Source organism: Aplidium turbinatum, chromosome 4 (genome assembly GCF_918807975.1).
Source record: "Aplidium turbinatum chromosome 4, kaAplTurb1.1, whole genome shotgun sequence".
NCBI classification, from domain to species: Eukaryota; Metazoa; Chordata; class Ascidiacea; order Aplousobranchia; family Polyclinidae; genus Aplidium; species Aplidium turbinatum.
This window is the reverse complement of record NC_137475.1, coordinates 8,457,070-8,480,441: the sequence shown is the minus strand read 5'-3', so window position 1 is coordinate 8,480,441 and position 23,372 is coordinate 8,457,070. Positions and strand designations below refer to the sequence as shown.

At 37.5% G+C, this 23,372-nt stretch overlaps 2 protein-coding genes across 2 annotated transcripts; both read left to right on the top strand.

Annotated features, from left to right (window-relative positions):
• Positions 1-2,971: 2,971 nt before the first annotated feature.
• On the top strand, positions 2,972-10,270 carry LOC145769561 (calcyclin-binding protein-like). The gene is made up of 5 exons (XM_082581216.1): positions 2,972-3,229; positions 7,153-7,345; positions 7,835-8,028; positions 8,361-8,461; positions 9,057-10,270. The coding sequence occupies exons 1-5, from the start codon at positions 3,212-3,214 to the stop codon at positions 9,199-9,201; spliced, it is 651 nt and encodes a 216-aa protein (XP_082437342.1). The 5' UTR covers positions 2,972-3,211; the 3' UTR covers positions 9,202-10,270.
• Positions 10,271-12,690: 2,420 nt separating this feature from the next.
• LOC145769393 (pseudouridylate synthase 7 homolog) lies at positions 12,691-23,052 on the top strand. The gene is made up of 12 exons (XM_082581014.1): positions 12,691-12,907; positions 14,523-14,618; positions 14,961-15,096; positions 15,891-16,069; positions 16,422-16,564; positions 18,343-18,530; positions 19,024-19,152; positions 20,141-20,306; positions 20,705-20,777; positions 21,045-21,247; positions 21,780-21,931; positions 22,893-23,052. Exons 1-12 carry the CDS (start codon positions 12,710-12,712, stop codon positions 23,039-23,041), a joined length of 1,812 nt encoding a protein of 603 aa, XP_082437140.1. The 5' UTR covers positions 12,691-12,709; the 3' UTR covers positions 23,042-23,052.
• The last annotated feature ends 320 nt before the right edge of the window (positions 23,053-23,372 follow it).

Here is a 23,372-nt window from a genome sequence, read left to right as displayed (position 1 = left end):
GCACGATCTCCAGGTAGCCAAGCCTTAATTTTTTCAACAAGGAATGGTCAGTCTTAACGAAATTGTTAAATTACTTGCAAGAAATATGATTAAAACAGTAAGCTGCACATAACCGGATGCTAAAAGCGGCGTGAACTAAAAATCTATCCCTTTCCTTGCAAAGTTGTAGGTCTATCCATGCCACAACTTCCTTTGCTGTAGGTTAGGTGTTATACACATTGCACTTTTAGACATTCGTTTCGATTTGTTTCAAGTAACAAACGAACCAAACTGAGTTGGTAATCAACAACGTCTACAAGCGTTGTAGGGGAAAGTGGTGTAACTTGGACCAGTGTGTAATTTGGACCAGTCCCCTAACTCAAAAAATAAAAATGATTTTGTCAATATTTTTGAACAGCTTGAAAGAAAAAATAATAATAGCCCGGATGTGAAAAACTCAGCTCATTTGGTTTAGAAACGTGGATTGGAGATTGGAATTTGTGGTTTTGGGTATGCTGATGTTATTTTTGTTATTTTGGGGAGTTGGTTGCTTAGCGCTCAGATGTTATTGGCATTACGTTTGAGTCTGATATGATGTTGGTATTATCTTTAACCTATAAAGAGATGTTGTGATCAGCAATTACAAGACTTATAACCAAGTATGGAGGTCATAGTTGGTAATTTTTAACAGTGCATGACAGTGTGTAATTTGGACCAGTCATCTCACCTATGCAGCATCGCATTAGTTCAAAATTCCCAAAGCTACATTGTTAATACATGTCAATAATAGGCTACGCTACCAATAAATATGTTACACAAGGGTCAAAAACCGTTGGTCGACAACTTGATCTTCCGGAAAATATTGACATTGCGTCTGCCAATAATATCAATAGCCTACCCGCTTCAACAGTGAAAAGAGTCTGGCTGGAAAAGATTGGCTGAAGGGATTCTTGAACCGTCATCCAGAAATTTAATTGCGAAGGCCTCAAGCAACTTCGGTTCAAATTACATAGGCCTACTCCAATGGTCCAAAATACACACCCCAATGGTCCAAATTACACACCATATGTGTAATTGGGACCATTTTTGAACATTTTTTATTGCTTAATTATTCTGTATTTTTTTATTGTAGGCCTACGTGGTTTATATTTTCTACACTGGTTTGCAAATGCCTAGACTGTAGCCTATCTGGGTGAAAAATAATAAACATTGACCGGAAGTTGGCTGAGCTGTGCTTATTTTTCTTTAAGAAGTTCAAAATACACACCTTTCCCCTATCATTAATCATTATAAAACGTATGTAGATAAAAGAATAATTTTTTGTAAAAGTGTGAGCAAACTGAGCATGGGCTTTATAATGTCGTTTAATATCTTAGAGTGAACCAAGCAATGAACGTTCAACAACAGTTCCATAAAATGCGCCAATTTCTTGTAGAGCTTATAAATCAGCATGTTACATTGATAGCCTACACAAAATGTTTTGAAGACAAATAGCCTACTAGCCGTCGCTGAAACGTCATCAAGCAATACAATCCTGTTGAAAATATAAGCAAGAAAACCCAAACTGTCAAAAAAGAGGACATTTGAGCATTTTTTAGTGTCCTCGGAGGAAAATTCATTTTTCTTGAAAAAAGAGGACAAATCCTCTTAAAAGAGGACGTATGGTAGCCCTATCTTACTTAGGCTAAAACCACACCGCAATAAGTTGCTAAAAAAACTTCACTTTGTTGTCTTCACTTAGCCTATAGGATACCCTACTGATCAGTCTTTCTATGAAACTGTCCTAATCAATACGGTATGTTAACTTATTGGGCGTCACCAAACTATGAAGTTACCTGAATATGATTAATTTATCCATGAAACTGTTGAAATCATTAATTTAGGCACCAAACAATTTGAAATTACCTGAACCAGATCAGTCTTTCGATGGAAATATCCAAATCAATATGTTAATTTGGGCACCACGATGTTCATTTAGGCTCTCATTTTTTCAAGTTCGATTCAGATAGGTATTTTGATATAAATATTTTGGCAATTTCAATAAAATCACGCAGATTTAAGATAATTTTTATTCTACCCCCGCGCAAAATATTTTAGTTCTATTCCGCTACGTGTTCAGTTCAGTTGTTTTTATTTTATTCTGACCATCACATCAAAAACAATACACATCAACATAGCAAAGGTCGAGAAAAAGGTAGAAGCGATAAAACGCGAACGTTAAAACGTGCTTGCGACCGAATTAAGTTATTAAGTTGAAAGGAATTTTGCACGATCGCAACAGGGTCGCAACACCTTCAGAAAAATTTAAAATAGAAGAGGAAATAAAAGAAAAATGTGTGCATGAATTCGGGATGAGGAACTCAGTTTTTCCGCCCGGCATAAGCAGGGTTACCGATGCTTTTTGTTTACTTGGCAATGGTAATCGACTTACCAGAAATGTAGCGATGATCTGAATTAATGACGAATAATTACGTTTAAGTTGAAATTTTACGATCGTACGACGTTTCTGACGTCACAAAGTAAAGTGTTGTAATTAGCGTAACCTATCAAGAGCCGCAGCTGTCATCCATGAAACATTTTATTGCATAAAAATAACGCCTGAAAAACACTCTCCAAGGAACACAGTTGCAGAGTGACCCTGACCCTGCCGCGAAAAACTCCGTAAATTTGTCCAGTTCTCCGTCCCGAAGTCAAACTTCCGGGCAATAATACATTGAGAAAATGCATTGTTAAAATTCATTCAGTGGCGAATTAAACATCGAGGCTGTTATTTTGACACCGGAAACTGTACGTATTGAATTAAAGTAGCCTATAAAAGGATATTATGCTTGTCTATGTTTATCGCATCAGAAGGTTTTGTATTATTTAAAAAAAAGACGGAAACTTCCATCCCAAGAAACCAATCATGCGTTTCAGAATCAGAAACTTCTGGATCTTGGAAGGCTGGAACAAACCAAACTAAAAGTGTTCGTGCTTCGTTTTGATTCTTTGAAGAAGCCTGTGGTTGTGGTACGGTTTGTAGCCATTGCTGCCAGACTTCCCCAGTGTTGTAAATATATAAGTTGGTTACTTGATAGCCCAGCTCGAGCTGCCACTCTTTCACTTCAAGTTTTATTGCAAAATAAGTTTGTTTAGGCTAAACCTCTTGCCTTAAATATTACCGTAGGTAATTTTAGACCTTGCCTAGCATTATTTTATTTTCAAGTTGTCAAGCAAAGATATTTTAAAGATTATGTCAAGGGAAGCCGAGGTATGATGTTGTAATTTATTAGTAAAATTTATTTTGGGTTGTAATGATAAATAATCTTTCATATCATAGGCTAGGGTCCATATACTACGTAATTTACAACTCACCCAGACAGCAAAATCTGTCATTGTTACATTCATCCAACAACTCCAGATATTGAATCAATGTAAAAATGACGGATTTTGATTTCTGGGGATGACATAAAAACTTTGTCCACTTCACAAATTTGCAAATATTTTGCAATTGAAAATAATTTGACGGAAAAAAAGTTAACGGTTTAGTTGGTTGGTTTTAAATCTTTATCCTTGGACTGACAAAGCCTTGACAAGTTACTCCTAGTAGTTTTGCATACTTGTAGAGGCTTTTGATGCAGGGTCGGTTATCGAGATTGACAGAGTGAAATTTCCGATTCTTGAAGTCTTGTTGCCGGGGAATGATTCCATCCATTAGGTGCCGCTGAATGGATGCAACCTAGTTCGTACCCTGAACAGTTCGTACCCTGAAAAGATCGAGAGAAAAAATTAAAAAAATACAAAGTTGCTGATCTCAGTTTCCACAAACATTTAAAATTTTTAGTAATGATGCTAAGAATTTGCCGAAGTTGCTGATTGCAGTTTCCGCAAACATTTAAAAAGGTTTAGGGTGAGGAAAAGATCAAGAAGAAAAAATAAAAATAGCCGAAGTCGCTGATTGCAGTTTCCGCAAACATTTTAAAATTTCTGGTAATGATCCTATGAGTTTGCCGAAGTTGCTGATCGCGGGTGCAACCTAGTTCGTACCCTGAAAAGATCGAGAGAAAAAATTAAAAAAGTCAAAGTCGCTGATTGTAGTTTCCGCAAACAAACTCGAGGGTTGGGATTAGCGGAAACTGCAAAACTGTGGAAAAATATTTGTGGAAACTGCGATCAGCGAGGGTTAGGGTTAGAGCATAGATTACTCTATGGTTAGGGTAAGGGTTAGCGGAAACTGCGGAAAAATATTTGTGGAAACTGCGATCAGCGAGGGTTAGGGTTAGAGCATAGATTACTCTATGGTTAGGGTAAGGGTTAGCGGAAACTGCGGAAAAATATTTGCGGAAACTGCGATCAGCGAAGGTTAGGGTTAGAGCATAGATTAGCCTACTTTATGGTTAGAGTTAGCGTAAGGGGGGTGCAACCTAATTCGTACCATGAACAATTCGTACCGTCAGTACGTACCTTGAAAAGATCGAGAAAAAAGTTAAAAAAGCCAAAGTCGCTGATTGCAGTTTCCGCAAACATTTTAAAAGGGTTAGGGTATCGGAGTATCGGTTAAGTAAAATCGAGAGAAAAAAATAGAACATCACTGATCGCAGTTTTCGTTTTTCCGCAGTTTTCGCAAACATTTTAAATGGTTTAAGGTTTAAGGTTGATCGGAGTTTCCACAACCATTTTAAAAGGGTTAGGGTTGATTGGAGTTTCTGCAAACATTTAAAATTTCTGGTAATGATTCTAAGAGTTTTTGTTTGTTTGCGGAAAATTTTTAAATGTTTGCAGAAACTGTGATTAGCGACTTCAGCTTTTTTTAATTTTCTCTCTCAATCTTTTCAAGGTACGAACTGACGGTACGAATTGTTCAGGGTACGAATTTGGTTGCATCCGGGTAAGGGTTAGCGGAAACTGCAGAAAAATATTTGCGGAAACTGCGATCTGCGAGGGTTAGGGTTAGAGAGCATAGATTACTCGATGGTTAGGGTAAGCGGAAACTGCGGTTAGCGGAAACTGCAGAAAAATATTTAAAATGTTTGCGGAAACTGCGATCAGTGACTTCCGAGTTTTTAAATTTTTTCTCCCAATCTTTTCAGGGTACGAACTGAGAGTACAAACTGTTCACGTGTTCAAGGTACGAACTAGGTTGCATTCGCTGATCGCAGTTTCCATAAACATTTTAAAAGGGGTTAGGGTTAAGAAACAATCGAGAGAAACAAATTAAAACAAGCCGAAGTCACTGATCGCAGTTTCCGCAAACAATCAAACTGAAAAGATCGAAAAAAAAAATAGAACCGTTTTTCCGCAGCTTCCGCAAACATTTTAAAATTTCCAGTAATGATCTTAAGAGTTTGCCGAAGTCGCTGATTGCAGTTTCAGCAAACATTTTAAAAGGTTTTAGGGTTGATCAGAGTTTCTGCAAACATTTTTAAATTTCTGGTAATGATCCTTAGAGTTTTTTGTTTGTTTGCAGAAACTGCAATCAGCGACTTCGGCTTTTTTTAAACTTTTTTTCTCAACCTTTTCAGGGTACAAACTGAGGGTTCGAACTGTTCAGGGTACGAACTACGTTGCATCCCCCCTGAATGGAGAGCAGTCCTTAGAATGTGTTGCTCAAGCACACACCCCGAGAGTCGAACCAGCGGTCCAGCGCCGCTTGATCTTGAAGCTTTTTTGTTCGCGAAGTCACACGCTAACCAACTGAGCTATCGGGTTTATCATTAATGTTACCACAACTGGTGTAACTTTTATCTCTTTCCACCAACTATGTGAATTGTTCTTGTTTTTGAGATGACACTTAAAAAACTCTATTTTTGATAAAAAAAGGCATCCTGACTTTTAAGCAGCATAAAAATGTAGTGTATGTTAACAAGAAATGCTTTTATCAGAGTGTGAATGTTTTACCATGCATTTTTTGCACAAAAATTGATAGCCTGCCTTTTAATAAGTTGCGCTTTGTCACGAATTTTCTGTTTGTAGGTTTTATACACAGCAGCACCACAGTGGTAAACATTTGGGGGGCTTGTTGGTTTTAAGCCGTCTGGATACCACAATTTTATTAATTACATTTCGACGGTCGGCAACAGCAAACAAGAGATTGTTTGCAAACGAGATCATGTTTGAAGGGAAATAAAGAGAGAAGAGGAAAAAAAATGAAATCACAGGCGGTTTAAAAGTAACAAGCCCCAGCATTTGTAGTACCTATGCATTGTTGTTCAATTAATACTTTTTTGCTTGTGCTTAAACTTTTATACCCTACTCACTTTAGACGGAATGGCCCGATTCGGTGAGTCCGATTCGGTGAGTCCGATTCGGTGAGTATGATTCGGTGAGAGCCTTTTTCGGTGAGAGCCCTATTCGGTGAGTTTTTTTTTTTTAAATTATTGGGGGGGTTGGGTACCCGATAATTTTCAAACAAAAATTCAAAAAAAAAACACAAAAACCCCCAACCCCAAAAACCCCCTAACCCCTATCCCCCAACCCCTATCCCCTAACCCTATAACGGCAATGATAATTAGGCTACGGCGCGCAATAATTAAAAAAAAAAAACTCACCGAATAGGGCTCTCACCGAATCGGACTCACCGAATCGGACTCACCGAATAGTAGCAGACCCCACTTTAGAATGGTATTAAAACACAAGCATGCAACGAACTCCCGACACATGCTAATGTGTAGTCTGAGAATATTTTTTTGTGGCTTTGTTAATAGTTATTCTACAGTATGAAATAGGGGTGGCTTAAAACGAGACTTAAAAGTTAAAATTGCATGCAACTTAAAACCTACAAGCCCCTAAAATTGAACAGAAGCTCCATGATGGGTGATCTGGCAGTTAATCTTTAAAATGCAAGAAAGAAAAAGTTATGTGTATAACTGTATATACAGTATAATATTATAATATATATAATACATGACTCGGGTAACACATCCTACGGGGAAATGTTTTGATCAATTTCAACATTAGATTGTCAATTTTTAACATGTGTGAATATTTTATTGTTTGTCATAAACGGAAAGCAGCATTTAAATGTGATTCAAATATTGTGCAATGTATGATACAGAGTATATTTGTCATAGTAAATAGAATCTGTCAAATTCAATAATATGCTTAGCGCTTACCCGTACTCAACAAATTTTAGTAAGGTGTAAAGTAAATTATATTTACATGTTTATTTATCAATCTGGTATTTATAATTTTCAGCTACTGTTGGATCTTGAGGAGGTTAAAAAGCTTAAAGGTATTTCCCAACGAGATCGTCTACAAAACCTTTTGTTGGCAGAAAAGCTTAAACTGGAAAATGAAATAAAAGCTTTGGAAAGAGCAAAACAAACTGTTACAAACAGCGATGGCTCCATCAAACCAAGGATTCCCACTGTCAAGGTCACATCCTATGGTAAATGATTATTTTTTCTTGGTTTATATTGTCGTAGTGTGCTAACTGCTCACTGCTGGCAGGCAGCCAAAAGAAAGGAACAGGCTACTCTAATCATGCTAGTGTCAAAGGCTCAACTTCAATTTCTCGATGCTCAGGTCAAGTATTGAAGACAGCTTTACTTTTTGTGTTATAAATTTATTTTTACATTTCCATCAAGCTCTCAAATGTAATTTCAAGTGGATATTGTTCGATCTCCAACAATAAATCAGTCGTTTTTACTTTGAATCAAAGTAAAAATGACCGATTTTGCTATCTGGGATATACAGTAGTTCCAATATAACAATAATAATTATTCTCACAAAGGTTTCTTGAAAATTTTGCTACTGTACTACTACTACCATAAGTCAATGATCACTTCCAGAACATGGTGGTATTTTATTTTCAAAATATAGGTACGGTATATATTCAATAAAAATAAAATTTCAAGTGGAAATGAATCTTTTTCAGCATGGGATCAGTCGGACAAGTTGGTGAAGATATATTTATCGAATCTTGCTGGAATTAAGAACATTGAAGAAAGTAACATAACAATTACGTCTGAAGATCAGCTTCACAGCATAACTATTAACAACTTGAATGGAAAAAACTATGTGTTCAATGTTCCCAAGCTTGCCTATTCGGTAGATGGCATCAGCTTTAAGGTGATTGCAGATACATATTTCAATTTATTGTTTCATCTGAGTACATTTTTTTGTGCAAAAATAGTTCTAATGCTTGAAATTCTTTTACTTTTGTGTCAAAAAAATGTTTATGGTTTGTGTACGGTCATGCGGCAAAGTCTTTTCATCAAAAACTAAATTGTCATTTTACTGAAGCAATTGCATCAACTGTTATATTGTAATGTCTCACCGTTGAATGCTTGAATTCACAATGACAGTGTTACACTAGCCTTCACCTTTGCACAGTAACATCACAATATTGCTTAAAATTTAAAAGACCAACTTAAAAAAGTTTTGACTTTCGTATGCTTTAGGTTAAAACAGACATGCTGCTTTTACTACTCAAGAAAACGGAACAAAAAAAATGGAATGTTTTGACTGAACAAGAAAAAATAAATAAAGCTGAAAAAGAAAAGTAAGCACTTAACGATAGTTGCAAAGTACAGGGTTTTGAAAGTTCAATCCTGTATCTGATATGTTTTTGCTTCATGTACCTTGGGTTTCGCAGCTTCGAATATATGATATTGATAACGATAATGTGTGTTTTTATACGGCGATGTATCCAATATGTTGCTCAGCACTTTGCAAACAATCAATGCAGTCATGTAGAGTTGCAACCGAGTACATGATTATTCTGCATCTATTCCCTTGGCTAAGTGCCAGCTTTTGTAACAAGATCCAGTGCCACTTTTAAAGACATTAGTGTGACATGACGGCCGACAGGGCATAGGACCCATGTCTAACTATTCAGAAGTGGACACATCAGGCCATCCACCCGGTGACAGCAACTGATACTTACTGAGATCTTATTCTTTGAAACACGATATATATACCTAAAACAGGTAACTTCTTAAGTCGTCGTTGGTTTGTGTAATTGACAATAGACATGCTCATAAACAATTTTAAAAACTAATTTTGCATTAAGTTTATGTGACTTCAAATAAGTATTTGCCCTAACGTTTTGTCATAATTGTGTTTTCTTATAGTGTTTTAATCGCATTTTTTTGTAGGCCTCCTGCAATGGGGAAGGATGCTGATCCGTCTGCATCCATCATGAACATGATGAAGAAGATGTATGACGAAGGAGATGATGACATGAAGAGGACTATTGCCAAGGCCTGGACGGAATCTCGAGACAAGCAGCAACAACCATGATCAAGTTTTAGCTCTTCTGAGAGGTTTTTAGGATGAACTCGTCATCTTCCAACGATGATTATTATTGTACAACCTTTGAGCCAGGGTTGTGGAGTCAAGTTTTCTATATTATTCATTTAAAGAACACGATTGATGTCTTTACAGAAAAGTTCACACAATATAACTTAGAGCTAGCTAAAAGTTATCATATCACAGGCTTTTTCAAAAGCGCTTAGAAGGTGCTTTAATTTTTCAACAAGCAACATGTCAGTTATCAACATATTTTTTTTGGGGGCTTGAAGCCACCAAACAGCAAGGTATGGATAATTGGATATAAATCCGAACTGCGAGATCAAAATAACAACTGTGATGTTTTTAAATCGTACACGGAAACAAATCCTCTCCTCTGGCCAAGACATCCAAGATTTCTCTCGACTCCACTGCCCTGGTTTTTCCTGTCCCTATTAACCGCCGAGTCACACGACTTGGTTTTCTGGCTTTCCTTTTGCTGTATTTGTTTCGAAAGATGTATTTCTGTGTACGTTAATTGCACAGAATGCGGCTGTGCTATCATTGCACTCTATCTCCTTCTCTGGTGATGCTGAAGTTTTCTTTCAAACGAACTAAGCCGTAATGAAGAAGTCCCTTTACTTTTTGATCAAGCGTTTCAACTATACTGCTTGTATTGTCTTACATTCAATACGTTTTGCTTGAAGTACATAATAGTGGCTATTTGCATGCAAAGCAATGTACCTAGCCACAGGTCATCGACTGAGTCGTGTTGGCTTCCCGAAATTTGTGGCAATTTTTTTCATAAATTCGTGTTTACAAAAAGTGTGAATGTATTCTGGTGGTATAATTAACGCAAAATTTCAGATGCACGTTGCTGGGTGTACCGCCTCATCGAAACACTTTACAAATGAAATTTAAATGTAATTTTGCGGTAGTCTTAACACTGTACAGTAATTAAAATAATTTCCAAATTCGTTTATTGTAAAACTATTCCGATTGAATTCCAATTCAATGTGACTAATGTGAGCTGCTCATTTTATCAACTCTATCTCAATTAAACCATTAAAAATTGACACTATCATCTTGTACTGATATGACGTTACCGTTAAGGCAGATTGTTACCGCTACCACCGAAAGGTTAACTTAGGCATCTATTCTACATATCTATTATCTACAAAGGAATTAAAATAGGTCCATGATGGCTACTTGCGTCTATGTTTGCAAAAAATATTGTGAACATCGCGAGATCGGTTTATGACGGTTCATTGAACTTGGCATGTAACAATGATAGCCTACTGCACTTGCAAATCGGAGCCATGTCTCTTGAAAGGAAGTGGAGCCGAAGCCAGTTTAAAAACAGCGGTAACTCTTCGAGCGCGTACAAAATGGCTGGTATTTTTTATTTAATTAAACATTACATTTCACCACAAAATGCCACACAAACATACAGTTGTTCAAACAAGGTAAAACTTGTCCATATTTTTTCAAGTCACAGTTTTTTCCTATCCAGATTTACGCTCGGAAGTTGAAGATTTCGATAAAGTGGATAGGAAGACAAGAATCATGTCAGACATGAAGTGACAAAAGGAATTCAGTCAAAGACACTGCCGCACGCTCTTTGAGGGGAGTTTAATCGGCACGAAACTTTTTGTCTCGTTTGCACTATGTCTGTTTTAATATTTCAAGGAGTTAATGATATTAATGATAATTGAGTTAATGATAAATAGAAACTGTTTTACACAATACCGTACCTGGATTGGCAACAAGCAGGGCTGTAGAGCCGAAAGGTTAGCCCAGTTGTTACGCGCTCGACGAAAGATCAAGCGGCGCTGGTTCGGATCTCGGGGTGTGCGCTTGAGCAACGCATTTCAGGGCTGCTCTCCATTCAGCGGGACCTAGAAGATGAAATAATTCCCGCCAACAACAATAGAAAAACTTCACTCTGTCAGTCTCGGTAACCGGCCCTGCTTCAAAAGCGTCTGCAAGATTTGAAACTATTAGGAATAACCTATCAAAGGCTTTTTCACTCCGAAGATAACATTCAAACCAAGCATGTCCGGCCCGAAATCGTTAAAAAAATACCCACTTCGGCTTGATACAAAACAATAAAAAATTTTGTTTACAATCTTTTATCGAATGAACTATTGTTACTTGGTCTGCATATTGCGCTCAAAAACTTATCCAAAAAATAAAAAAATTGTTTTTGTCAGTTTTTGTAAAATTTTTCCTCTCAATACTGGTTGCAACTTAAGTGAAATTAAATTTAAAAAAATGAATAAAAAACATTAAAAAAATCTGGCTGTCTTAGAAATTCCGGCAATACTAAAGTCGCAGTGATCGGAGTCGTATCTTTTTCGCCCGACTTCACAGCAATGGGGACAAACACGTTTGAACCAAAAGACGGAAACTTTTTTTTATTTAGAAGTCACGTAAATTTTGAAGTGAAATATACGCTCTGCTGTGAAAAAGTGTTTATGAAGCGATAATTGCCATTGGAAATTTTAAGTGGGGAACGTTCAAATATTACGTAACGCCTTTTTTCCGAATTTTTGACTCCCCCTCCTCATGTAACGCCAACGTAACGCTTTTTTCAATCCCCCCCTCCCCCATGTAACGCTTTTTCACTACGAATTCAGCACAAAAAACTACCATTCCGTACTCGAAAGCGTTACGTAACGTTTTGCTTGAACTCCCCTCCCCCCCGATGTGACGCTAACGTAACGCTTTGCATAAACCCCCCTCCCCCTCGAAGGCGTTACGTAATATTTGAACGTTCCCTGGGGGTGGGAAATTAATTTTTGGGTTTGGCAACACGATTGGCATAAAATATTGTAGGTTATTTCCCTAATCCGATCGGTCGTCAGAACGGTCAGATCACTGGCATGCGACAATGTTGTAAACTTATGGTACGGTACCATACTTCAAAGCAAGTTCTACTTTTGACTTACTGTCCAAGTCAGCAAGAGATTATCAGCCAGCTTCGAACTTGCTTAACTAAATTTACTGACTTATTATGACAAGTCTCGGCTTGCTCAGTTTCATTATTTGCCAACTTCGTCCACTTGCTGAAATGTTGGTACTGTACTTGGTAGCTCAGTTGTCACTTGGAGCTCAACTGGCCTGCCATTGCTCAGTTCACAACTGCTGACTTGGAGGAGACTCAACCCGATCTGATTCAACTGTGCAGAGTTCTTTTCTTAGAAATGCTTTTCTTTTTCTAAATTTGGAGTGGTCAGAGTTTATTTTTGTTGCACAAAAACATGAATGTAGACAAATGTACAACATACAACAGACAGACATGCAAGACATACCATACGTACACAAACACTTGTATTCAAATGAGACAGTGCTTTAGGAGACCTAAAAAACGTGAGGTTATCAAGTTGAGGCTTGATTTAAAATTCAAGGGTAGCCTACAGCATAAGAAACCGCTTTGTTCGATTTTTATTGGCCTATTTTGTTTTTGCTTTACCCGATGTTCAATTATTGCAGAAGATCTTTGCAAAGTGTTTTAAGCATGAGTGGTTTAAAAGAGTGTGATGTGGGAATGAGTGAATACTTAAGTGAAGGTAAAAGCTTTTCTGGTATTCTCAAACTTCGCTATCAAGATTTTTTGGTGAATGAAATTGACAAAACGGGAAACGTGTTAAGACTAACAGACCTTTCACCTCCTGACCCTGAGACGGTGGATCAACCCAAAGAAACAGCATTGATGGTTTGTTATTAAATATTTTGTTTTCAAGATTTCGATTAGACTATGATTTGTCATGATAAGTTCAGTAGTTTTTATTTCTGATCATCACGACGAAAACAATACATGTCAACATAACAATTTGTCTAGACCTTTGTTTCATGATCATCATCGGCGTATGAGTAGATCTTTCCAGGATAGATTGGAGGGCAGGAAACCATCAGCCACTCAGCATGTTTCATAATGAGATTAGGCTAACTGGTAGATCAATCTCCAATTTCAATTATGTTCTTTTTTTAGAGACATGTTCGACCAAGTGCCCCTGAATTCGCTACTGACTGACATACAGTTGACTATTAACAGCTGCTAGTAGTGATTATTTTTGTGGGTTGTGGGAGAAAATATTACATAAAAGAGTCAGAGGAAAACTTCCCATTTTACAACAGCAGTTGGTTTCATGCGTGGAAGGAGCACATCAGATGCAGTATTTGCGTGCAAGCGTCAACTGATGGAGAAATACAAAGAAGGACAAGAAGATCTGCATTGCGTGTTTATTGATCTAAAAAGGCATATGATCGGGTGTCAAGACAGAAGATTTGAAACTGGGCATCTTCAAATGAAATAAGTGACGGAAAAGTATATCCGTCTGATCCAAGATGGTAGTAGGATGCAAGTTAAGTGTGGGGCAGGAATCATGCAGAAATTTGAGGAAACGATCGGGTTGCACCAAGGATCTACACTTTTTTGTTATTATGGGTTGCTACACAGGAAACATCCAGAGAGAGGCACCATGGGATTTCTTGCTTGCAGGCGACATTGTGTTATGTGCAAAAACTAGAGAAGATGCGAAACAGAGGCTGGAGACTTGGAGAGAAGTGATGGAAGAAGGCATGAAAATGAGCAGGCAAACGACAGAGTTGTCAGACTCCAGAAGTCAACAGAAGATGATTTGACTAAGAAAATGACACAAAAATACAACTGCAAGGAAAAACAACAAAACATGTTTCAGAATTCAAATATCTTGGTTTGACAGTTCATGAGAATAGAACAAGTGAGAGGTGACAAAAAATGCCAGGGGAGAAAACCCAGAAGGGAAGACTTTGTAAACTGATGGTAAGACCAGCAATGTCGTATGAGATGCAGGCGGTAACCCTGACAAAAACACAGGAAAAGAAATGCATGTGGCAGAAATGAAAATGTTGCAATGGTCTCTGGGGTTGACTAAGCAAGCCAGAGTAAGAAATGAAATCAGCAGAGAACAAGCTGAGACAAACTCTTTTTAATTAGTTGGGTTACATCGTAAGGAGAGATGAAGATTATGTTGGAAGAAGAATAAGACAATTGAAAGTGGGTAAAAGAAAAAGAGGAAGACCATAAGAAGATGGAGAGATTGTGTGACAGAAGGTATGAAAATAGTGGGAATGAAGAAGGAAGATGGTGCTGACGAAGTGATATGGAGGACTGCAATCTACACCCGCGACCCCACTTCAAGTGGGAATAAAGCCAGAAAAAGTAGTGACTATTTTTAAAAACAACTGGAGAAAAACTATAACCCATATGTTTGAAAATTGATTTTATGCCAAACCTTCATTTATTTGTTAAAATAAACTTTAAATATACCGTACAAATGTTTCTATAGAAAAAAGGTTCTTGTGAAAGTTTATCAGAAGAAGTTCAACAACAGCTGCATCAGTTGGTGGAAGATACAACATTTACTTCCTCTGTTCTTATTGATGTAAGTCGTGCATAGATTTAGTGCATGTGGTTGTGTTGCATTTTTGCTTTTCATGTATTGTTCATTAAACTTGAGATGTTTTGTTAATAATGAGACAAAAGAGTTAATAATGAGTTAATAATAATAATGAGACATAAACTAGACATTAATGGCCCATTAGCAAAGACATGCCGATTAAATGGCCTACCTTTTACTTATTTTTAAGTCAATAATTATGCATTTACTTCAATTCTGTTGCTGTTAAGATTTGGCCTTGCTGTTAATTTTAAAATAGACAGAGAATAAGTAATGTTTTCACTATCATTTACAGTACTTGCTTTTTATTGTTTCATATGTTCTTAGGCTGGAGAGGACAAAGCAACTAGAACAAAAATTCATCAATCGATTCGTGACCATTTTCCACAACTGAGTAGTGAAACCATATGCAGCGCAGATTCCAACGCTAGGACTATCAAAGTTATGAAAACCAATCATAAAGGTATGTTCATTGCATATTATGGTCTTAGTCCTAGTAGGCTATTTTAATAATAAAGTTTATGTTATATAGTTGACGGTTGTGTTTCCCAATCACACTGTAATACATGATTGTGCCACCAGTCAGAACATTATCAGTCTATAATTAAGCACAATAATCTGTGTTGAGATAAAGCTCCCAAAAAGAGCTGCTTAGATACTTCATTGCTACAATATCAATCAGTTCAATAAGTCCTTGAGTTGTCAATACCGGTAGTCAAGTCCTTGTGGCTGCTAGTGTTAGCTGGCTTAACTTGATTCTTGAGTGCAGGATAAGTTTTGTAAGGTATTTAGTTTTATATTATTATTTTTCTCTTTTTTTCAGAACTGTGTTATGGATATGTCAATTCTAAGTTTGTTAAAGCCTAATTATTGTATGTTTTATCTTGGGCTTGTTATGGTCAGTTCGTATATTTTTCATAAAGCAATGATACGTTGTCTTCCTTATTTATAACAAGTTTGCATCTCAGTTTTGTTAGGTATTCCTTTGATATTTCACGATGAACCATACTTAGCAGTTCATTGCGGAAGTAAAATACTTTTGTATGGGGATTAGTTTGGGGACTGCACATAGTAATTGATCCTGTGGCTGTATCTTGATTTGTACAACTAGTTTCCCATCTCATACAACTGGAATCTCATCTGGATTCTTTTCTCATCCACTTAGTGTATATGTTCAGCCATCCTGGAGTTTCTTCAAACGGATATTCCAAAACTATTTTATCACTCCAGCACTTATTTTCTATTTTGTTTGTTCAGATCGAAAAAGACGGTTTGATCGTTCGAAGTCAAAAAACACCATAACAAGATTTCTATTATACAAGGAGAACGTCTCAACAATGGATGCTATAAATTTAATCGTGAAAAAGTTGCATCTAAAACATTCGAAATGCATCCAATATGCTGGGAATAAAGATAAGCGAGCAGTCACAGTGCAGGTTTGTGAATGTTGATTAGTTTTAAGTGCCTAAGTTACCATAAGTTGAAAACGTTAAACACTTAAAAATACTTCATACATATAAATCTTGCAACAAATTTAAGTAATTTGTGAAAGTTTAAAGCATTCAAAAAGATGTCTAAATACTGTTTTAACAAAGATTTTGTTTTAGTTTTTAAAAGCTCGATTTTTTAATCTTCCACAGTCATTCATATTTACCGGTGTTTTACTTGCAAACAAATTATATGTTTTTTCTTGAAGCTTTGTACCAGTCCACATTATTTAGGTGTTTGGTGACAATGAGCGTTTACTTGAATTTTCAACTCTACAAACTTTTTCCTTTCATTTTCAAGGAAATGACAACGTCCTTACCCGTGAAAAGAATTTTGCCACTGAATAAAATTTTCCGAAATATCAAAGTTGGAAATTTTGAAACGTGCGAAAATTCTCTTCAGCTGGGAGACTTATGCGGAAACCACTTCTCGATTGTTCTCAGGTTGATTATGTTATTACAGTAGCGATTAGTGGTATATTTTCCTTGATAACCCATGAGTAGAAAAGTAACTGGAAAAGAACCCATAGATAAAGCGAAAAAAACTTACCAACATTTTGATTGAACCTTTTCATCATCATCATAATCCATCGTCGGTTTGTTCCCCACTAGTGGGGGTGGCCGATTGTTTCCGCGCAGCAATTGTTTTAATCCCTTTTCTCCATTTCACTCTGTCCCTTGCATCTTCCTCCTTCAGTCCGACTTTTTTAAATTCATCCTTCACTTGTTGTTTCCACGTTCTTCTTGGACGACCGCGTTTCCTCTTCCCATCCACCTTTAGATCTAGTGCCTTTCTAAGAAAACTTCCTTCCTCCCTCCTTATCACATGTCCATACCATCTTACTCCATTTGCCCTTGCCAGTTGGTCTATGGTCTCTCTCATCTCTAGCATATCCAACAATTCTTCAGTCCTTTTTTCCCTTCTCGTTTTCACCTCACACATTGCTCTCACCATTGACCTTTCCGTTCTTCTCAGGATTGCCAGTTCACTCTCTCTCAATATCCATGTCTCACTACCATATAGCATTGCAGGCCGCACACAGCTCCGATATGCTTTCCCTTTCATCCTTAGTGAAAATTTTCTGCCATACAACATTTCCCCACATTCCCTGAACTTTGCCCAGCCCAATCTTTCCCTTGTTGTCACCGCTGCTTCACATCCACCACTTCCATTTATCCGATCACCCAGATAACAGAAGTCTGTCACTGTTTCGATGCCATGGCAGAACTCATCATCATGGCTTTCCACTTCATTCCTTCCTTTATTGCATTTCCCACAAACAAAACACTTCGCCAATCTTGTTGCGGCTCTCTTGACATTAGCACATCTTGCATGTACCCACTTTCCACAATCCTTGCATTGCATTGAATTTCTCATCACTCTCTTGCCACATATTCCACAGGGATCTACTTTGCTCTCAACAACTGTTCCTTCTGCTCCACTCACCATCACTTTTGTTTTTTCAAGATTCACCTTCATACCCTTGGTTTCAAATGCTTCTTTCCATTTCTCAAACTTTCTCTCCAGTCCCTCCGTACTATTACTTGTCAAGACCAGGTCGTCTGCATACAAAATTTCACTCAATAAGCCCTCCCTCACTCCTTCAGTTACAACGTCAATCACAATAGCAAATATCAGAGGTGACAAAACTGATCCTTGGTGTACACCAACCTTCACAAAAAACTCGTTTGAATAATTTGATCCAACTCTCACTTTTGTTCTTGCATCCTCATACATAGACATCACAGCTCTCACTAATACCTCCGTTATACCTCTTTTCCTCATTGCCCACTCCATCACTTTCCTTGGTACTCTGTCAAATGCCTTTTCTAAGTCGACGAAACACATATAATATATAGTTTTTTCTGCTTCTCTCGATATTCCTCCTGAGAAGCAAAAAAAGGTCGCTTTGAGTGAGAAGCTTTTAACTATATGAATAGATTTTGTAAGAATAGATTATTTTGTGGCAGTTCAGCAGTTATTTTTGTGACCAAGGGGCAAGGGCTCTATCAATATTATCAACAACAACATATCACAGATGTTTCATGTTCTGCTGTATTACAGATGCAGATGTTCTGCCACGTTTTCGTATTTTGCTTTTTTTACTGTCTTCAGCTAGCTTTCCCATTTTTGTGTTATTAGCTTGAAGAATGAACATTCTTCGTTTGCATTTAAATTAACACAAAAGCATTGTAAACACATTAAATTGTACGAATTGCAGAGATGTAAATGGTGGTGACAGAGCAGAGCTCAAAGACGTCGTGTCATCATTTGTACAACTTGGTTACATCAACTACTTCGGCATGCAACGCTTCGGGACGTGCGCCGTTTCCACTTACGAGGTTGGCAAATGCCTTCTTTCTAGTCGTTGGGCAGATGCCATCGACTTCATACTGTCATCAATCCCAGGTGCACTGTAAAATTTAAGTTTGTTGCATTTTGCAAGATTGCAAGATTGCAAGAGTGATTGCAAGAATATTTTACTTTGTTTTGTTTTGTGTTGTTCTTGCGTCTAGTGATGTTGACTTATTGAACAATTACTCCCCATAATTATTATTGTGAGCGACCTTTTTTTTTAATTCTAGAATGGTTTATTGTAAGGTAACACGGTCGAAATTTTAAGTTGGTTGTGACAAACATTTTAGTGTGTTCATCGACTTTGGTAAGACCTTGGTAAGCGATAATCAGGTGTTTCCGCCTCCTATGCAGTCTAGTACTGGACTGTGAGCACACTATGTGTGAGCACATCCACTGCATATTGTATACCAGTAAGTTTCCGGCGTTGCACTGAAACACACATGGAACAGTCATTTTCTGCATTTTCAATATGCTTGTAAAAGAAGTGAAAAAAGCATGAAAAAATACATGATTTCCCCTTCTAATTTATTATTTTATGTCGCAGATGAAAACCCAGAGACGATCAGTCTTGTAAAGTCATGGAGGGAAGCCGGCCATGCTGGAGAAGCATACAACAAATTGCGAAAAAAGGCATCATTTGAAGGTTTCCTCCTGCGAGGACTTTCACAATACGGTAGGCGAATTTCCAAATCGAAGGTCGTTATAAACCATAGAAAGAATTTAACCAATCATAAGGCACACGTTTTTCAAGTACGATATTTTTTCCGCGAAAAGGCGTTTCTCGTTTTGTTTTGGGTCCTTCAAAATTAATCAGTTCCATTCGTGGATTATAGCGACTTACAGCTCACTAATGAGCATACGTCACAGTTTCTATATACACTGGTAAGCCAACACTCAGCCACCAAGAGAAATAAAATTAATATTCTAAATCTAAGAAGTGTGAACGAAACCATTCTCAAATCTCGCGCTTGTTTAAGCTTATGCGGTTTGATGTCAGTAAAATCAAGAAACCCATCTGGAAGATTGAAGAGTTGTTAGTATCAATCATTCAGCCGTGTTCTTAAGTGTAATTGCGATACACATCTGAATTGGCAACTCCTGAAAAACAAATTACGTTGTTTGCAAGTGATGCATTTAAGATTTTGAACGTGGCAAATTCTGAAGCGTTTAAAAAATATTTTTAATCGTCTTTTTTAAATGTGTTTTGCTAATTTTTTAATGTTATTTGCTAAAAATTATTAAAAATTAAATGAATGGAAGACAACCGGAAAGTTTGGTAATGTAGAAACTGTACTGTACCCTGAGTTACCAATCGCTATAATTGGTTTGAATTTTTATCCTCGGACTGACAAAGCCTTGATAGGTTATTCCTGGTAGTTGCGCATTCTTGTAGAGGCTTTTGACGCAGGGCCGGTTGCCGAGATTGGCAGAGTGAAGTTTCCAATTATTGAAATGTTGTTGCCGGGAAATTATTTTATCCGTTAGGTGCCGCTGAATGTAGAGCAGTCCTTAGAATGCGTTGCTCAAGCGCACACCCCGAGACTCGAACCAGCACCGCATGATATTGAAACGTCTTCGTTCACAAAGTCACACGCTAATCAACTGAGCTATCGGGGCGTATAATATGATATAATCCCAATGTTAATGCAACAAAATCTCAGGTACAAAACAGATGTTACCAGCTTTGAACAGGATACCTCGGACAACACGACTGCTCTACCTTCACAGCTACCAGAGCTACGTATGGAATCACGTGACCAGCAAAAGAATACGTCATTTTGGCTGCAAACCGGTGGTTGGAGATTTTGTATTGGCGGATAGCACAGAGTAAGCATGACAATTATGTAGCTGTTAGATCACTTGAGACTAGATTAGTAATACACGTTGAGATTACCCACTTTCCATAGGCTTTGATCAGTGTGTTAGTCACTGAATGCAATCACAGCTTTGATTTGCATTAAAATTGATTTGTATTGTTTTTGTTTTTTTTAACAAGTTATCTTAGTTGTCGACATTGACGGATCCTATCTACAAGAACTTCATCTCCACTTCAACCAACTTTGTCTCACCCTGTATTTCAACACAAGCAGGAGCCTTAAAAATAAGTTGCTTGGGGTTACGTGGCGGAAACTATAGTAGCACTATCTTTGCTCGCAAAATTTTTCCTTTCAACAATGTTAAAAGTACAGATGTTGCATGCTAGGATTTGGTTCGTAACGTTGCAGATGTCGCAATGAAGACGGCGAATCGTCAACAGGCAATGAAAAAAGATTAAAATTGGATGAAGAAGCAATAAAGGTACCACATTCTGACGCTTTTAATCCGATTTGATTATCAAGTATTGGCATTAAGTTCAAAAATAGTATTGTTGTAACGTTGTTTGACCTGCCTTGTTGTATTCCATTATCACACCTTTGCAAATTTTATACTGCATTGGGAAATCAAAGTTTATTTATTCAGGTTTTGTGCTATTTGTTGTGCTGCGTTTGATCTTCGCTCGTGTGTGTTCTCTCTAATTCTCAACATCTCCTAGTTGCGCCCTCATGTTATTATTCTGTTTTGCAGTCTCAGGCCAGTGGAGGGCGTAAACAAGGTGTTTCTGAAATTAAGGTTTTGACAGATGACGATGTTGCTACGTACTCTATTTATGACGTAGTTTTACCACTTCCTGGCTACAGCGTCTCGTATCCTAGCAACGCACTGTCTTGGTATGAAGAAATATTTGAGGCCGATAAACTCACCAAGTCTTCGTTCGACCATAAAGTCAAGTGGGTTTGTTTGAAATATAGTTCACCTGTGCAGGCTATACCTCGAGAACTTACATTTCAATTTATTTTATCTAGGTTACTATTACGTTTAAAAAGATGCTTATATTTAAAAATAAATTGGTTGGAACACCTGGTAAATCTAATCAAAAAATAAAGAGCCCGAAATGGTGATGCAAAACTCATGTTCAACAAACGTTTCGAAAACTAAATAGTCCACTCATATATTTTTCAGACTTAGCTAAATTTATTTTAATTTCATTTTTCGTTAAGAATGCTGAATTTTGTCATTCAACTTAAAACTCTATTTAAAATAAAAATGCTAAAACATTTTGAAAAGGTAGAAAAACTCAATGCATTCTGTTAAACTGGATACTGACAGAAAGAAAATAACCATTTGACTAACATTGAACTATTCCAAGTTTATATCATAAATTTCCTGAAAAAGGCAAGTCGCTTGAAGGGATGGTTAACTTATACAATTGAGCCGCTTTACAAACATTTTATTGTATCTGATGTTTTTACTACGTTGCAGGGACTATGCCTTACCAGGAGCTTACCGTAAGATCCTTGCCAAACCGAATCATGTGAAGTGGAGTTTAGTGCGCTATAACGATTTTACGAAACCGCTTTTAATTTCCGATCATGACAAAATGTGTGACAAGACCGAAACAGGTGCCGTTGAAGGTAGGAAAGCAGCGATGGTTTGATTGATGAACAGGTTACGTACAAACGCATCGTAGATGGTTTATCAACCCAGACAGCAAATCGGACGTTGAATCGATGTAAAAGACGACCGATTTGCTGTCTGGAAAGCAGTTTTCTTTGGTAAGAGACTGTTCAAATTATCATATAACACCACAATATGAGGCAAAGCATGACGTATGACGCCAACGCAATACCAAGCAGCGCTGGTTCGGCCCTCGGAGTGTGCGCTTGAGCAACGCATTTTTAAGACTGTTCTTCATTCAAAGGAACTAAAATAATTCACAGATAACAATCGGAAACTTCACTCTGTTGAAAACATCTACAAGTATGCGAAACTATATCACCGCCTTTCTCAGTCCGAGGATGAAGATTTAAATCAATAAATCGACTTAAATAAAGTAGTATCACGATTCTCACATCCGGTTAAGCTGTCATGACATTTTACCAGTCTAAGGTAAACAGCTGCTTCGGTCCACTTCGCTTCACGATCTCCTATTGATATGTCGGACCTAAATTCTCGTCTCAACAGCCGACCAGCAGACCCTGTGTGAGCAGACCCTTACATAGTCTCGAACCCCATTGGTGACAGTTGGTTCAATATATTATACAAACTCATCAATCACTCCGTTAGCTGAGTAGTGAAAGCCACTGCACGATGCTCGAAAGGGAGTCAGTTCGACGCCTTATAAGTACACTGTTATATATTTGGTGAGACTGTCCATGTTTAATGACTTCTTTCTAGATGGAATATTCCTCTTCTTTTCGTTCGTTTAATTTAAATTCTCAATCCGGTAGGCTACAAGCCTGGGTTGTAGGCTTAACCCCTTCCCCTGTTACAAACAACGTTGGGAGAAAGACTTCTCTCTATCAACATTCAGCAGGTGGTTGAGCATTTACTGGTAAGCTGGACTAAACATTCTTAATGTCGTTGTTTTTTTAGATGGAAAATTTGAAGCTCTTCTCATTGATTTTTCACTCCCAACTTCCAGCTACGCAAGCGTCGCATTGAGAGAGCTGACAAAGTCAGATCTCTCTATAACGGAACAATCGTTGCTTGGAGATGCGCACAAAGTTAAAAATACACAATAAACAAATCACTAATCAGCATATTAGTCTGTTGCATTCAGTCACCACTCACAAGGCAATCTATTTAGTTGGGACAAGAACGGCGAGCCTAAACGTTGGTTCTGTAATAACCTCGACTAACTGAATCTTCATTTTTGCCCTGAGTAGTTCAACAATCTCGCAACCGATTTTTAGGCCCATGACGTAAAACGCTGTCATGCTAGCGAAGATTGGAGTCTTGCTGAATTGTATGCCTGGAAAAATGTCGTTCATGACATGTTACCTTCGGCAGAGTATGGGATAAAAGGGAAGGCGTTTTTTGTTCCATTTTCATTTTTTTTTCTTTTGCACTTGC

Coding starts and splice junctions, on each gene's coding strand:
- LOC145769393 (XM_082581014.1), top strand. CDS start 12,710: ATGAGTGGTTTAAAAGAGTGTGATGTGGGAATGAGTGAATACTTAAGT. Junction 16,070..16,421: donor AGCGAGCAGTCACAGTGCAG/GTTTGTGAATGT, acceptor TTCATTTTCAAG/GAAATGACAACGTCCTTACC. Junction 19,153..20,140: donor GCGAGGACTTTCACAATACG/GTAGGCGAATTT, acceptor ACAAAATCTCAG/GTACAAAACAGATGTTACCA.
- LOC145769561 (XM_082581216.1), top strand. Junction 8,029..8,360: donor TAGATGGCATCAGCTTTAAG/GTGATTGCAGAT, acceptor CGTATGCTTTAG/GTTAAAACAGACATGCTGCT. Junction 8,462..9,056: donor AATAAAGCTGAAAAAGAAAA/GTAAGCACTTAA, acceptor ATTTTTTTGTAG/GCCTCCTGCAATGGGGAAGG.